Source organism: Pteropus alecto, unplaced genomic scaffold, assembly GCF_000325575.1.
Source record: "Pteropus alecto unplaced genomic scaffold, ASM32557v1 scaffold74, whole genome shotgun sequence".
In the NCBI taxonomy this organism is placed as follows: Eukaryota; Metazoa; Chordata; class Mammalia; order Chiroptera; family Pteropodidae; genus Pteropus; species Pteropus alecto.
The window spans coordinates 5,890,792-5,903,547 of NW_006436291.1; the positions used below are offsets into that span (position 1 = coordinate 5,890,792).

General features: G+C 51.2%; 1 protein-coding gene across 1 annotated transcript in view; it reads left to right on the forward strand.

Annotated features, from left to right (window-relative positions):
• Positions 1-12,756, forward strand: part of CPXM2 (carboxypeptidase X, M14 family member 2) — a gene marked incomplete at its 5' end in the record, with an annotated part of 94,047 nt that overhangs the window by 3,324 nt on the left and 77,967 nt on the right. The window contains one exon of the mRNA XM_006912874.3: positions 6,055-6,153. Coding sequence (XP_006912936.1) covers positions 6,055-6,153 — 99 coding nt within the window. The remainder of the gene's footprint in view (positions 1-6,054; positions 6,154-12,756) is intronic.

Below are 12,756 nucleotides of genomic sequence, written 5' to 3' on the forward strand. Positions count from 1 at the left end.
GTGGCTCAGTATCACACAGCTTCTGAAGTCCTCACTGTGAACATCAGTTCATCCCAGAATTTTAGAGCTTGACGGAACTGAAGAGGTCATTGCGTCCAGGGAATCTGTTCTCTGCTGGGTGCCGGTGGTGGCTGCTGGTCTCTGCTCATACCTGTTAGGCTATGCCCCCTGCCGTGACTGCCTGTTCACTGGATGGACAGTACCGATGGCTAGAATGTTGTTCCTTAGAGGGACGTGACTGCCTGCTTCTAATTCCAGTTAGTCAGCTGATTCTAGCTGAATCCAGTCGTTTCTAGATGCCTGCAGTTGGACTGCTTTGGGATCCAGAGAGCGAGTCTCCAGTCCCCAGTTTTCATCACTCCAGGGTGCGGGGTAGATAAGGGACCACATTTTGGGCATGCCAGTGGGTTTCAGATGTACTTACTTTGCATGTCATCTCCAAGGTGATGACCTTGGTTTGCAGTCATACTCATTTGAGAGAATAAAATGGAACAGAGAATTAGACCACAGTTATATCCCTCACTTACCTTTTCCCACCCACGTGACAGTAAGAAACAAACTTAAGTCAATGAACAAGACCTTAAATGGGCAATTGGAAGATTTTTTCCTTCCCCCTCCATTGTGCCTAGAAGTAGGCTAAGTTACGTAGCCTTTGCTTTTTGGATTCCTACTTGTTTGTGTGTTGCTTTCTTCAGGGAACAGCGAGAATGCACTACTGTTCGAATGTGCGCATGCCCACGTCACTTCCATAGTTCACAGCCGTCTGTGCCCAGAATCTGCAAGTTTGCATTTTGTACTGTGTTGTGCTCCAGCCATGGGGGCAGAGGTGGGGGGGCAGTAACCAAAGAGTTGTTATTTGAGCATATTGGGTTGTACACAAAACCCTTTCTGTGTGCGCTGTGAGCCAGTAGCTGGAAACAGTTCACTTGTAAGCCTTGCTCATGCCTCTCCGGGCGTCTCGCTGCGTTCGGCCTTCGGATGGAAATGTCTTCTCTTGGTGAGCACTGGAGGGTGAGGGTTAGGAGCAAGTGTTTGTAAATATTTCAGTATGTATTTTAAAGGCAATCACAGTGCTTTCATAACCCTTAAACAAGTAATAAGAAATCTTTACGTCATGACATTATAGACTCACTCGAAGAGTTAAATGCAAAGTGTTTTGCCCAGATAAACTGCCTACAAAATTCTAAGGGGATGGATTTTTTTTTTTTTTTTACAAAAATGGTCATTTCATGTACACCAGCAAGCAGCTTTCTAAGACACCTCCTCTCTTTTCAAAATGCTTTCCAAAGTCAACCGTTTGTGCTGGCAGGTCCCTGCTGCCTGTGCCCATGGTTCCAGAAGCCAGGGTTTGTGCATGGATAATGAACGGGAGACACTCCATGTTTGGGGATGGTGATTGGATATTCTTAAAAACAGCCACATGTTTCTCGTGTGCCCAGCATCCCTGGCTGCCAGCTCTCTTGGTGGATGATGCCCTCAGTGCCCAGGCAATGGCAGCCTGGGCCCTGGAGCCTGGATTTTTGAGGCGGAGTCTCCGTTGCCTGTCCCTGAGGGGCCAGGGAGCCTGGGCTATCATATCAGACTTGGTGTCTCCAGCAATGGCTCTGCCTTCTGAGGCCTTCTCAGGTCCCTGCCACCATAGCTGTCCCTCTGGTTAATGAAACACATGAAATTGGGGCGTCTTTGGATGGTCACGGGAAGGGCCGATGTCCATAACTGGCTGGCCTGCCGTCGGCAACTCCTCCGGGCACCAGAGGATAATTGGAGTGGCACGAGACACCTTCAAATGTTAATTTAAGACTCTGATGTCACGAGTTTTTATGGAATACTCAATTCATGCAAGACGTGTAGGTGTTTTGCTAAAGTTTGTTCAGGATTCAAAGAGCTGGGATCAAACCTGGCTCTGCCACCTACGGGCATGTGTGACTTCTCCAGGCCTCCGACTCCTCACTGTCACCCGGGAATAATAATCAGCCACACTTCCTGAGGTGGTGTGAGGTTAGATGGGTCATCGTGCCGCCTCCCAGCCTTCGGAGGGCCAGTTCAGAGGCACCGTCTATCCAGTTCCCCCGAGTCCCCAGCCGGGTGGAGTCCCAGCGGGTGCTGTTCGGCAGAGCAGCCCGGGCTATTGGTGCTTCCTCCCGTGCCTCTCTGACCCTCACTCTTTCACGTGGGCTTCATGGAGTCACCTCCTAGATACATCCTGCTCAGGCTGTTTCCAGGACAAACCCAAACTGAGACAGGCAGGTGCCGTCAGGGACCTGCACAGTGCCTGGCACATGCCCACCTGCTGCTCTCGTGATGGTGGCTCTTTCTCTAAAGTGCTCCTTGTTGGGTTGCCATTCAGGAAGGCGGCTGATGCTGCATTGTGACTGGGCGTGGCTATCCCTCATGCCCCAGAGACCCCGATGGAGACCAAGTTTTCTGCACAGAAGCTGGCCCAGAGGACGTCGGAGCCTGACCGGGCAGCTAAGGGTGGGGAAGGGCTTTTGACTGATTGATTGGTGGGTTGGTTGATTTCAGTCCAGCCCTGGTGAAAAGTACTCAGAAAATTGCACTGGTCCCCCCGTCTCAACCCCAGACCATCCGGGTCACCGAGTGATAGAAGCAACAGCCTCATTCAGCCACTCAAGCAGCCTTTCGGCATTCACCTGATCCCTAGGGAGCCTGTTTGCAGGGGGAGCTTGACATGTCAGGCCTGGCTAAGGGCACACGCTGTTCCCTCCCTGGTCGTGGCCCCTCTGCTCACGTCCGCCAGAGCCCGAGTTGTAGCCACCATCGTGTTGGAGTTTCACTCTGTCCTGCAGAGTCCTCCTGGCCGTCATGAGCGAGGCTCTCTGCAGACATGCACGGGTTGCAGTGCTTTAGAAAGCTGTAATTATTGTCTGTCTGGATGTCGCGAGGCTGCATTTCTGGGGCGCTCCTGAGAACGCGCCGGGCATGTTGGGGAGGCCTCCCTCTTCATGTGGGTTCCCTAACAAGAGGCGGGTGAGGAGCTCAGGCCCTGGGCTGAGCTCCTCCCAAGCGGGAGTGCAGATGCTGTTGGGCTGGAATTTCCTGGGGAAAATGCAAATATGCAGCAAAGAATTTTTCAGTTTCTGGGGTTTGCTACTGTAGACTCCTTGTATAGAGAGGGGAAAAAATAGTTTCTTATCAACCAAGAAGCGTTCTGTTTATCACCACAGACCAGAATAGAACATGGGGCCGCGTTGCCAGTTCAGTTTTGCTACTTTTAAGGAATTCGGTTTTGCCACACAGCCCAGATGGAGACGTCGATTCGATTTCTGGCTCCTTCTCTGTACACTATTTCCACTCGACTCTCGTCTTTCATCTGGACGGACCACATGTTGCCTTTCTTGCTCTGAGAGGCGGGGGCTGGGAACGGCCTCGACTCTGCCGCCTCCTGGCTCTGTCGGTGACCTTGGGTGGGTCTCTTTCCCACTCGGAGCCTCGGCGTCCTCGCCTTTAAATTAATGTTCACAGGAAGCTTCCCGCCTTCAGTGGTACTTGCCGAGATCGAATGTTACAATCGATGTGAAAATTCCTCGTAAACTGTGAATCACAGCCCACACGGTGGCTGTTAGTCTCCCAGCTCTGGGATGGTGCTTTGTGATGTGCAGGGGACTCAATCATAAGATTACTGATGAAAAGATGGCAGCTGTCATTGACTCACTGGTGCCTGCAGTCCGGCATCGCCCTGAGCACTTTGACGTGTATTATATATTGTTTGTTTCCTCCCCCTAACTGCCATCGAGGCAGGTGCCGTGTCCCCTTCATTTTACTGATGAGGGAACGGGGCATGCAGAGGTGAAGTGGGTCACCGAGGACGCACCGTGGTCAGTGCAGTGGCAGCACCTGGAACCAGCTGCTCAGGCCCGTGCATCGCTTGGAGCTGCGTCTCCCCAGGAGGGCACTGCCTGCTGCCTCTGCTTCTTAGCTTCTCCCTTCGGAGGAGCGTCTGTCCCCCACATGTTGGTCCCCCTGGGGAATCAACCTCTCAGGGGTAGCAGCGCATGTGCCCCGCATCTGGGCCTTTGCCGGGTTCCCAGAGCGGAGCTGGGGTGCTGTCGTTGCGGGCGTGGACCCGGCGTGTGGGGGTCCAGCTCTGACTCTCACTCTCGTGCTGTCTGTGGAGGTGGCAGAGAGGTGGTCCCGGCAGAGAGAAGGCTCGCGACGAGCGGCCGACTTCCGGGGAGGGTGCGACGGCCTGTTCTCTCCCAGAGCTCTGGCCTTTTCTTCACGTATTTTGTAAAACGTTTTCTGCCTTCATATCTTATCTTGCTGGCAAATCTGACTCCACGTTCGGCACCATGATGGTGCCGGTTTTGCCAAACAATCAGGGTCTTCACAGACCCTTGGTCAGGCTCTTTCGGAAGAAGCCGTCTTTGGGGGTCACTGGCCGTGACAGTCCTACCTGCGGAGATGGCACAGGTGCCCGGGTGACGTCGGGCTGATGTCAGACGCGCCCAGGTTGGCAGCCCTGCTCCCCGGCCCTTTCTGGGTGTTTTGCGTTACTGACTTCCCCGACCTGAGGGGGATACTTAATTGTGCGATTTTTAAAAAAATCTTATGTGAACAATGAAAGACACAACACCCACGAATTTGCTCTTGGTCGGGCCCGATACACCCTTTGCAGTTTTTGAAGATTTAAGTTTTCCTTGATAAGTTTCTTTTTTTTTTTTCCCCTTTTTGGTGGCTGTAAAACAATCTGAAATGATTTCATTAATTGGCACAATCCATGAGATGCTTTTGGTATTTCCACGCTGCTTTATAAAGTCCAGACTGAGTATCTTTCTCCACAGATCTGCCCTCCTCTTGGTTTTCGTCTGTTTGTCATCGAGTGACTCATTAGTTCATTCGTTCAGTCCTTAGTCACAGCTGATTATATACCAGATTCCGGAGAAAGGACAGTGAGAAAAAAAATCAGACTGTTTCTGTCCCCACGAACAGACCGGCACGTGTGACACAGCGGGGCTGCTGGGGCCCCGCCCGGGTCCTCTTTCCCCGCAGGTGGAACCCCCCGCCAGCTGCCGAGGTCTTGGCCGTGATGACTCACAGCCTCTCCCCTCCCTGGAGCATTGCCCGTGGAAGGTTACAGCTCCCACTCCTCACTGGTCAGACTGTGGCCAGAGGCTAACCGGCAGTAGAAACCTTGTCTCATCTTAATGGGGGCCGCACTGTGTGTACTTCCTGTTCTAGAGCTTCCAGTGGGATCGGACTGCCAGACTCTGGCTGAGAATGTGGCCTTGCTTAGCTCCTTCCTTTGCCCCATCCACCTTCTTCCTCCCCTTTCTCCTTAGAGCCCTCCCTCACTACACCACATGCGTCCAAACCCCTGCATCAGGCTCTGCTTAGAGGCTACTCGACCTGAGACAGGTGCTGTCAGAGCCCATCGGCAGAGGCATTGGTTTAGGTGGGGAGTTCAGGAAAGCCAGCTCCAGGAGGGGTTGTGAGAGCTGAGATTTGCAGGATCAGCAGGAGTTAACTAGATGGAGATGAAAGGAAGGGCAGCCCAGGAGGAAGAACCGCATGTGCCAAGTTCGGGTAGGGAGGGAACGAGATCCGCAGGCTGAAAGGAGGCTGTGTTTCTGGAGCAGAAGGAGGGGGCACGGGGTGAGGCAGGTGGAGGGGCCCGCGGGGCCTGAGCAGGCAGGCGTCCTAGGCCTCGATGAGGAGTCTCATTGCCAGCACTGGTGGGAGGTGCTCTGCATGGTGGCCAGCACCAGCTCTGGCATCAGAAGTCTGCAGTTCTGGCTCTTTTTATCAATCAGATGTGGTGTCACCGTCTGGGCCCCAGTGAGGGTCAAGGTACAACCACAGGGCGTTTTGCAGTCCTGGAACAGTAATGACCTACAAGCGTATGTTGTTTTTCTCAGGAGGGTTTCTGTCTTTTCACAAGAACGTGCTTCCTCTCCTTTCGCCAGGAGTCCAGGGTACCTCGCTGGGGGACAGGGGAGGGTGGAGACGGCTGCTCTGCACCAGATGGGTGAGTTCTCAGCATCCTCGGACAACGCGGGCATCTGGAGAAGTAAAGGCATTTCTCTCTCTTTTTAGGTAAAAATAGCAACAGAAAAGGCGTGAGAACCAAGAGCTCTGAGAAGGCTGCCAGTGATGATCACAGCATCCCCGTGACCCGTGGTGATGTCAGACAGGGTGAGTGAGGCCCTGGGGAGCGCCTCCGCCCTCCCCCAGTGCCAGCAGTGGTCCACTGAGGGTGTCGGCCCCTGGAGCAGGTGTGGGGCTGCCCAGCGCGGGGCTGCCTGGGGCCTGCTGCCTCTTTTGAACCATGCACGTGGGGGCGAGAGCCTTCACAGCTGCCTGCTCTTCTGCAAAGCATAGTAACTCAGCCAGAATTCCCGGTCACTTCTGAATTTTCTGGAGCTCCTGGTTACCTTCCCTGCCCCTCCGTCTCTCTCCCCAGAGACATGACTTCCTTTCTCGTGGGGCCTCGTAGCTGCCTCCAGCCTTGGCTGTGCATTTCTTATCTCCTGACCAGACCCAGGGGCCTCCACGGTCAGAGGGCGAGTCTACCTACAAAGCATGCGATGCTGATCTTGGAGTCTTACTGCCAAGTGAAAACATTGGTCCTTGAATTACTTATCTTAGGATAGTTGAAGCCATTAGTTCCAGACTCGTGGGCAAACTCTGGTCCACGAGCAATAGCTATAACTATTATTAACTGTTACCATTATTATTATTTATCTCTATTACTCTAAACTATGGTATTTAAGATCGCGCTTCTGCTAATATTAGTAATAGTAACTGTTTTTTAGGCACTTGAGCTCTCGGTAGTTGCTGGCCTTTGGGCCTCATATTTGGACATCTCCCAGTGCCCCTTTGAGTAATGTGGATATTATTACTATTATTGTGTTGTTATCAGCATCATTATCCGTATTTAGCAGATAAGGAGAATGAGACTTGATAATATGAGTCATTCTCCTACGGATATACAACTGGTAAGTGCAAAACGTGGATATCAACCCAAGATTTTCTGATTCTAGACTTTCTGCTCAGCAGTACAGCTGCTTAAAATAAAAAGAACATTTCACAAACATGCATTTGCCGAGGCAAATGCACCAGTTTCAGCTGCCGCGTTGGCCCACAAGGCGTATAACAGAGTCGATGGTCACCGAGGGAATCGCATATTCCCTTAGGTACAAGGCAATGCTTTGGGGCCGTGTTTCCCACCAGGAACTCGTCGTCAAAGATATCCTAGATCTGATGACTAACAGGGCACCGCGAAATAAAAACGGGAGCTCGGCAAAGATGAACCTCTGCAATCGCTGAACAGACGGGAGTTCCATCCCGTCTCCGGTGGGCGGGCGTGGGCCGTACCCCTGGGAGGACCAGCCCCTCGGGAGCGGGTGCTGAGGACACCTGAGAGGCGGGGGCCGTGTTTCTGCGTTTCTAAGTGGGTGGTCATCAGACTCCCATCTTGGGTGGGCCTTGGGCATGGCGTTTTGTCCCCTCCTCGCAGCAGGCTGATGGAAGGACAGCTGTCCCTTTGGGATCGCAGGGGCCACAGGGCTAAAGCGGCTTTTATTGCCGCCTCACTGTGTGGGTCCTTGCTGCTGTCAGCTCTGGGCCTGCGAGTTTTTACTCTCTCGTTAGTTGTTAAGTGCTTTTAACACATTCAAACAAATGTTTTATCCAGATTTTTTTAGTGGCTTCAGCAGAAGGGTTGGTTTGAATTATCTTAGTTCTTTATTACCAGAACTGGACGTTGTTGAAATTCTGGGAAGCATTTTCAGAAAGATATTTCTAGGTCCATTTCTCTACACATACGCATGTGCATGCACACATGCACACGCACACGTGCACACACACATGCACGTGCACGCGCACACATGCACACGCACACACACGCACACACATGCGTGCACACATGCACACACGCACGCACATGCACACGCACGCGCACACATGCACACACACGCGCACACGCTGTGCCTGAGATACAGGAGTTGGCAGAAGTGTGTGTGTGTGTGTGTGTGTGTGTGTGTGTGTACGAAGGACAGAAAAAGATTGTTCCGCTGACCTTGACCTCAGAGCTTTTCCTGAACGGGTCGGGGTCACTGGGCACACTCCTTGTGTGCCCTAGAAGTGACTTTGGCCCGTGGAACTTCTTTACCTTGTTCTTCTGTTAAGCCGAGGATGAGGAATTGAGGACAACGCTGGAGGGGAGAAAAGCCGTAGAGGCCCCTGATGCGCAGATACGGAAGGAAGGCAGGCGAAGGTGGCCGTGGAGGTGTTCGTGGAGGCGGGCGCGCAGTTGGGAGCACAGGCCTCGGGTCCGGCAGGGGTGCCTGTGGGGAGCGCTGGGCAGCACGGGGCCTGAGACCTACAGCCGAGTGCTCTCTGGGACCTGCATTCATCCTCCTCTCAGCATCTCGTGAGCTGCACCAGGGACCTTGCTGTGGCAGAATGAAGGGGTTGGGGTGGCGGGTGGAGCAGACGTCAGCTGCATTGTGCGCAAGGTGGCAGATGGAAGAGATGTTATCTACATCATGTCCAAGGTGGCAGGTGGAACAGATGTCACCTGCATTGTGTCCAGGGTGGCAGGTGGAACAGATGTCACTGCATTGAGCAGATGTTACTTGCTTTGCTTTGTGGTAGATGGCACAGGTATTAACTACATTGAGCTATGTGAAAGAATGACATTGAAGGGCTTTTGTCAGATGCAGACTTCGCCCCTGGGGAACTTTCACTTTGAGGGAGAGAATGTGTCCATGGCTATTCCCCTGAGTAAGGGGCAGTGTCAACTGTGGCGAGTATCCAAAATACATCTTGGATATTGTTCTGTAATAGTACATGCATTTGGTTGAATGACTGATCTAGGTCTTTACCTCTCCTTATGTTTATACCCTTTGCCATGTAAGGTTTCAGTTCCCTTCACAAAGGGTGAAAGCCCCTTGGCTGTGGGCTGGTCCCTGTGCCTTGTTGAGCCCAAAAGAATATGGTAGAGTGAGCAGGTGCCAGTTCTGAGCCAAGGTCTTAAGTAGCTTTGCTCGTTTCCATTTGTTTGTTGCACGTGTGCCACCTCCGTGAGAAGAATGTGGGTACCCAGGCCACTGGTCCAAGGAAGCTGAGAGATGAGTGAAACACACACAGCCTGGAGCCACCTGCCTCTTTTGAGGCAGCTGAGCCCGGCTGGTCTGTAGACACCTAAGAAATACATGCCTATTGTGTGCCACTAAGAGTTTGCTTGTTACACAGCGATAGCTGACTAATAAAGTGAAGACAAAGAATTTTTATAAAAGGTTTGCATAGCGTTTTATTACAAGGATGTTTTAGAATTTATTTAACCTTCTAACAATGGACATCTGGGTTGTTCCCAATATATTGCCATTATAAACAGTGTTGCCATGAAATTACCTTGTGCCCATGTCGCTGGTCGCACGGTAATTCCGGACCTGGCCTTCGGAGTCCACCGTGATTTGACTCATTTCTGGTCTCTGTCTCCTTTTTGTTAGCTAGATGGGAGTTTGTTTCTCGCACATGTCCTGTGCTGAAGACGTGGCTCATGTGTTTCCTCCATAGGGGCCTGGTGATCGAGAGGGCAGCTTTGGGTCAGGCTGTACCCTCACTGGCTGTGAGACTCTGGGCAAGTTACTAACTTCTCTATGACTCAGTTTCCGTCTCTGTAAAGTGGGATAATATTCCTTTATAGGGTTATTGTGAAGATCAGACGATGTCTGCAGAGCATAGCACACACGGCACACAGTAAGCCCACGGCAAGCACTGGCTATGATTTTCATCTGCTGTCTTGGTATTTATTTTTTTTTGTGCCTGAGATACAGGAGTTGGCAGACATTTTTAAAGGATCAGATCATAAATATTATATGCTTTATTGGCCAAGAAGCAAAATTGAGGATATTACGTAGGTGCTTAAATAACCATTTAAATTGTAACCATTAAAAAAATATAAATACCGTTCTTAAATCATGGGCCATACCAACACAGGTGGTGGGTTGGATCCGGTCCTCACATGGGCTGTGGCTTGCCAACCCCTGCTTCAGAACTTCACGGTTCTGCACACGCTGCCTCCAGGAAGCCTGCCCTGATCACTTCTCGCTTGTCATGGTACCTGTCTTCTTCCTCTTCACTGCATCTCAGTGCTTCCTGTGCATGTGCTGCTCCCAAGAATGGCAGACTTGTTTGCTGAGCACCTGTGCCGCGCTGGAACTAGTGTTCCGAGGTGAAGAACAGGTGTCATTGTGTATGTTCTAGTGGCTTCTCCACATCTCAACGTCAGGGCTGGCCCTCCACGTGAAGTGGTCTTTGATCTGTAGGAAAGAAGCGTGAGTTCTGAGTGTCATGGAAGGAGGGTGGTCTTCCCAAAGCCGTACACGCTAGAGATTCCCTTACTTCTTCTCCCTCGTGCCTGGGCTGAGTGAGACTGGAGGCCTCGACCAGGTACCATGCTTGGGGTTTGACGTACTCTGTGTGTGTATGTGTGTGTATGTGTGAAACTTGAGAGTTTTCACTGTAACTCAGACAGTTTCCATCCACCCTTGTTGTGAGTGTCTCCTCCTTGTAGCACGGTCGGTTGGTTTTCTGGAGCTCGGCTCTGGTCTCCCCCCGGATAGCTGGCACAGCTCTTGGGGGTCGTGGTGTCAACCCCAGACTCATGATTCTGGAGGAGGAGTGGCTCACATGCCCTTGGCCTCCTGGCAGACGCTGTGATAAATGGCCACGTCTGTCTTTCGGTCTTTGGCAGTGAGAGGGGAGGTGGGGGCAGGTCTGGGACAGTCAGACCCTCTTGGACAAGCCTTGGTGAGGAAGCCCGGGAAATGGGGCTCGGGAAAGCTAAGGGCTCCGCCCCCCTGCTGTTTTCTCCACTTTTGACTCCATCTCGAACATGCCTACAAAGTTATCCTTCGGTCTCTAAGCCGAAATGTGCTTTTCGAGGCTTTCCCAGCCCTCCTTTGTAGTTTGGAGGCATTTAATTTGTTCCTCCGATGGTTTCGTGGTGGGGTCTACACTGGGTTCGATCAGGGATCCTGGGTTCGCTGTGGCCCAAAGTGGCCTATAAACTGAGTGTTTATGAGCGGTGTGGCCGCCTGGGCCACCAGCGTCAGGAGCCTTGGTCTTGTGGACTTGCTGGCGTAGAAATACCTCCTGCCAGACAAGGGGTCGAGGGACAGAGCTCTGATGTGCTCAGTAGTACCCATGGGTGACACTAAAAGGCTCTGATTATTTCTGTCGCCCCATCGTCCCCAAGTGTGGTTCCGGTTGACCAAGGCCACGTGAAGAGGGACTCTAGTGCTGCAGCTCCCCTAGTCTTCAAAACGGGGGCCAGCACCTGTGCTTCTCCGGCTGCGGGGTTGTGTTCTCGTGACCCTCCGCCTCCCCGCTTCCCACCTCCTCAACGCTCCTGTGGGGAGACCTTCTTTCTGCTACGTTGCTCACCCCGCGACGGCTTGAGCAGAAAACCCAATTTGCCATATCACACCCTAAAACTTAAAAAATATATAGAAACGTAACCCTCTCGAAGTGTACGTTGTCCTAAAATAAATTTCTTTTCTGAGTTCCTAAACATTTTAACGATGAAAGTAGTGAATGCACCTTGTAGAAAATTTGGAAGATATAGAAAAAACACAAAGAAAGAAATAAAATGAATCCACAGCCTTATCTTCCAGGGACAACCGCAGTTACTTGTTTGGGGTCTGTCTCTTCAATCTGTGTGTGTGTGTGTGTGTGTGTGTGTGTGTGTGTGTGTGTACATGTGTGTGTACATACACGAGAACAGTGTTACAGGTGTGCTCATAGATCACACACGCACGCTTTTTGCGTATGGAGCCGGTCCAGTTTCGTAACCTTGTAATCTCACTTAATATGTTATCGTCATTTTCCTAGGTCACCGATTGTTCTTTCACAGGCGTCTGTACAATTCCTTCCTGTTTTGTGACGGAGTCACAGCTAACATCGTAGCTTTGCTCCCACGCCTGGCCTGGTTGCGGGCAGTTCCGTGCTGCCTCGTTGTATCTGTGCCTTTGCTCGCCTTAAGCTCACGTCCCCAGAGGACGGACTGCACCATGGGTGTTCACTGTTCCCTAGAGAGTTGGTACCAACTGCACTTTTACCTGCTCTTATATATAGTCTTTCACCCATTGTTTGTTAGGGGGTGTGTGTGTGTGTGTACTGATTTATAAGGGCTCTTTATATATGAAGGACTGGGGACCTCTGTATATTGCTGTAGTTAAGAGCCCTGGAGTCCAACTGAGTTGAGTTCAGAGCCCAGTCCACTGCTCACTACCTGTGGGACCTTAGTCATGTAATTTAACCTCTTTGTGCCTCAATTTTCTTGAATATAAAACAGAGATAATAACGACATACCCATAGGATTAGGATAAGTATTAAATAACTTGAACGAAGTGCTTACAACAGCAGGCGACACATAATAAATGCTATTATCCTACTAAGGTCCCTTTGAACGAGCTTCTTAACAGCCATTCACTTGAGTGCTTTTTGCTAAGTAGTAGTGCAGGTGCTACCTGGATGTCGGAAAATTCACTAAGATAACAAGCAAGTGATTAAGATTTGAGAACTGCTATTTCAAAGCAATAATTCTCCTTTTTGGCTTTATAAGCACTATATAAAGATTGAACTATTACTTTTCCACGATGGTGCGGATGTAGTGATGGTCGGTTCTGTTGAATCAGGATGCAAATTCCTGAATTTACTGAGAAACATTGGTGGAGCTTTGGGAATTCGGTGACGAAGACTCATGTTTCTGTGACATTAGCAGTGGGG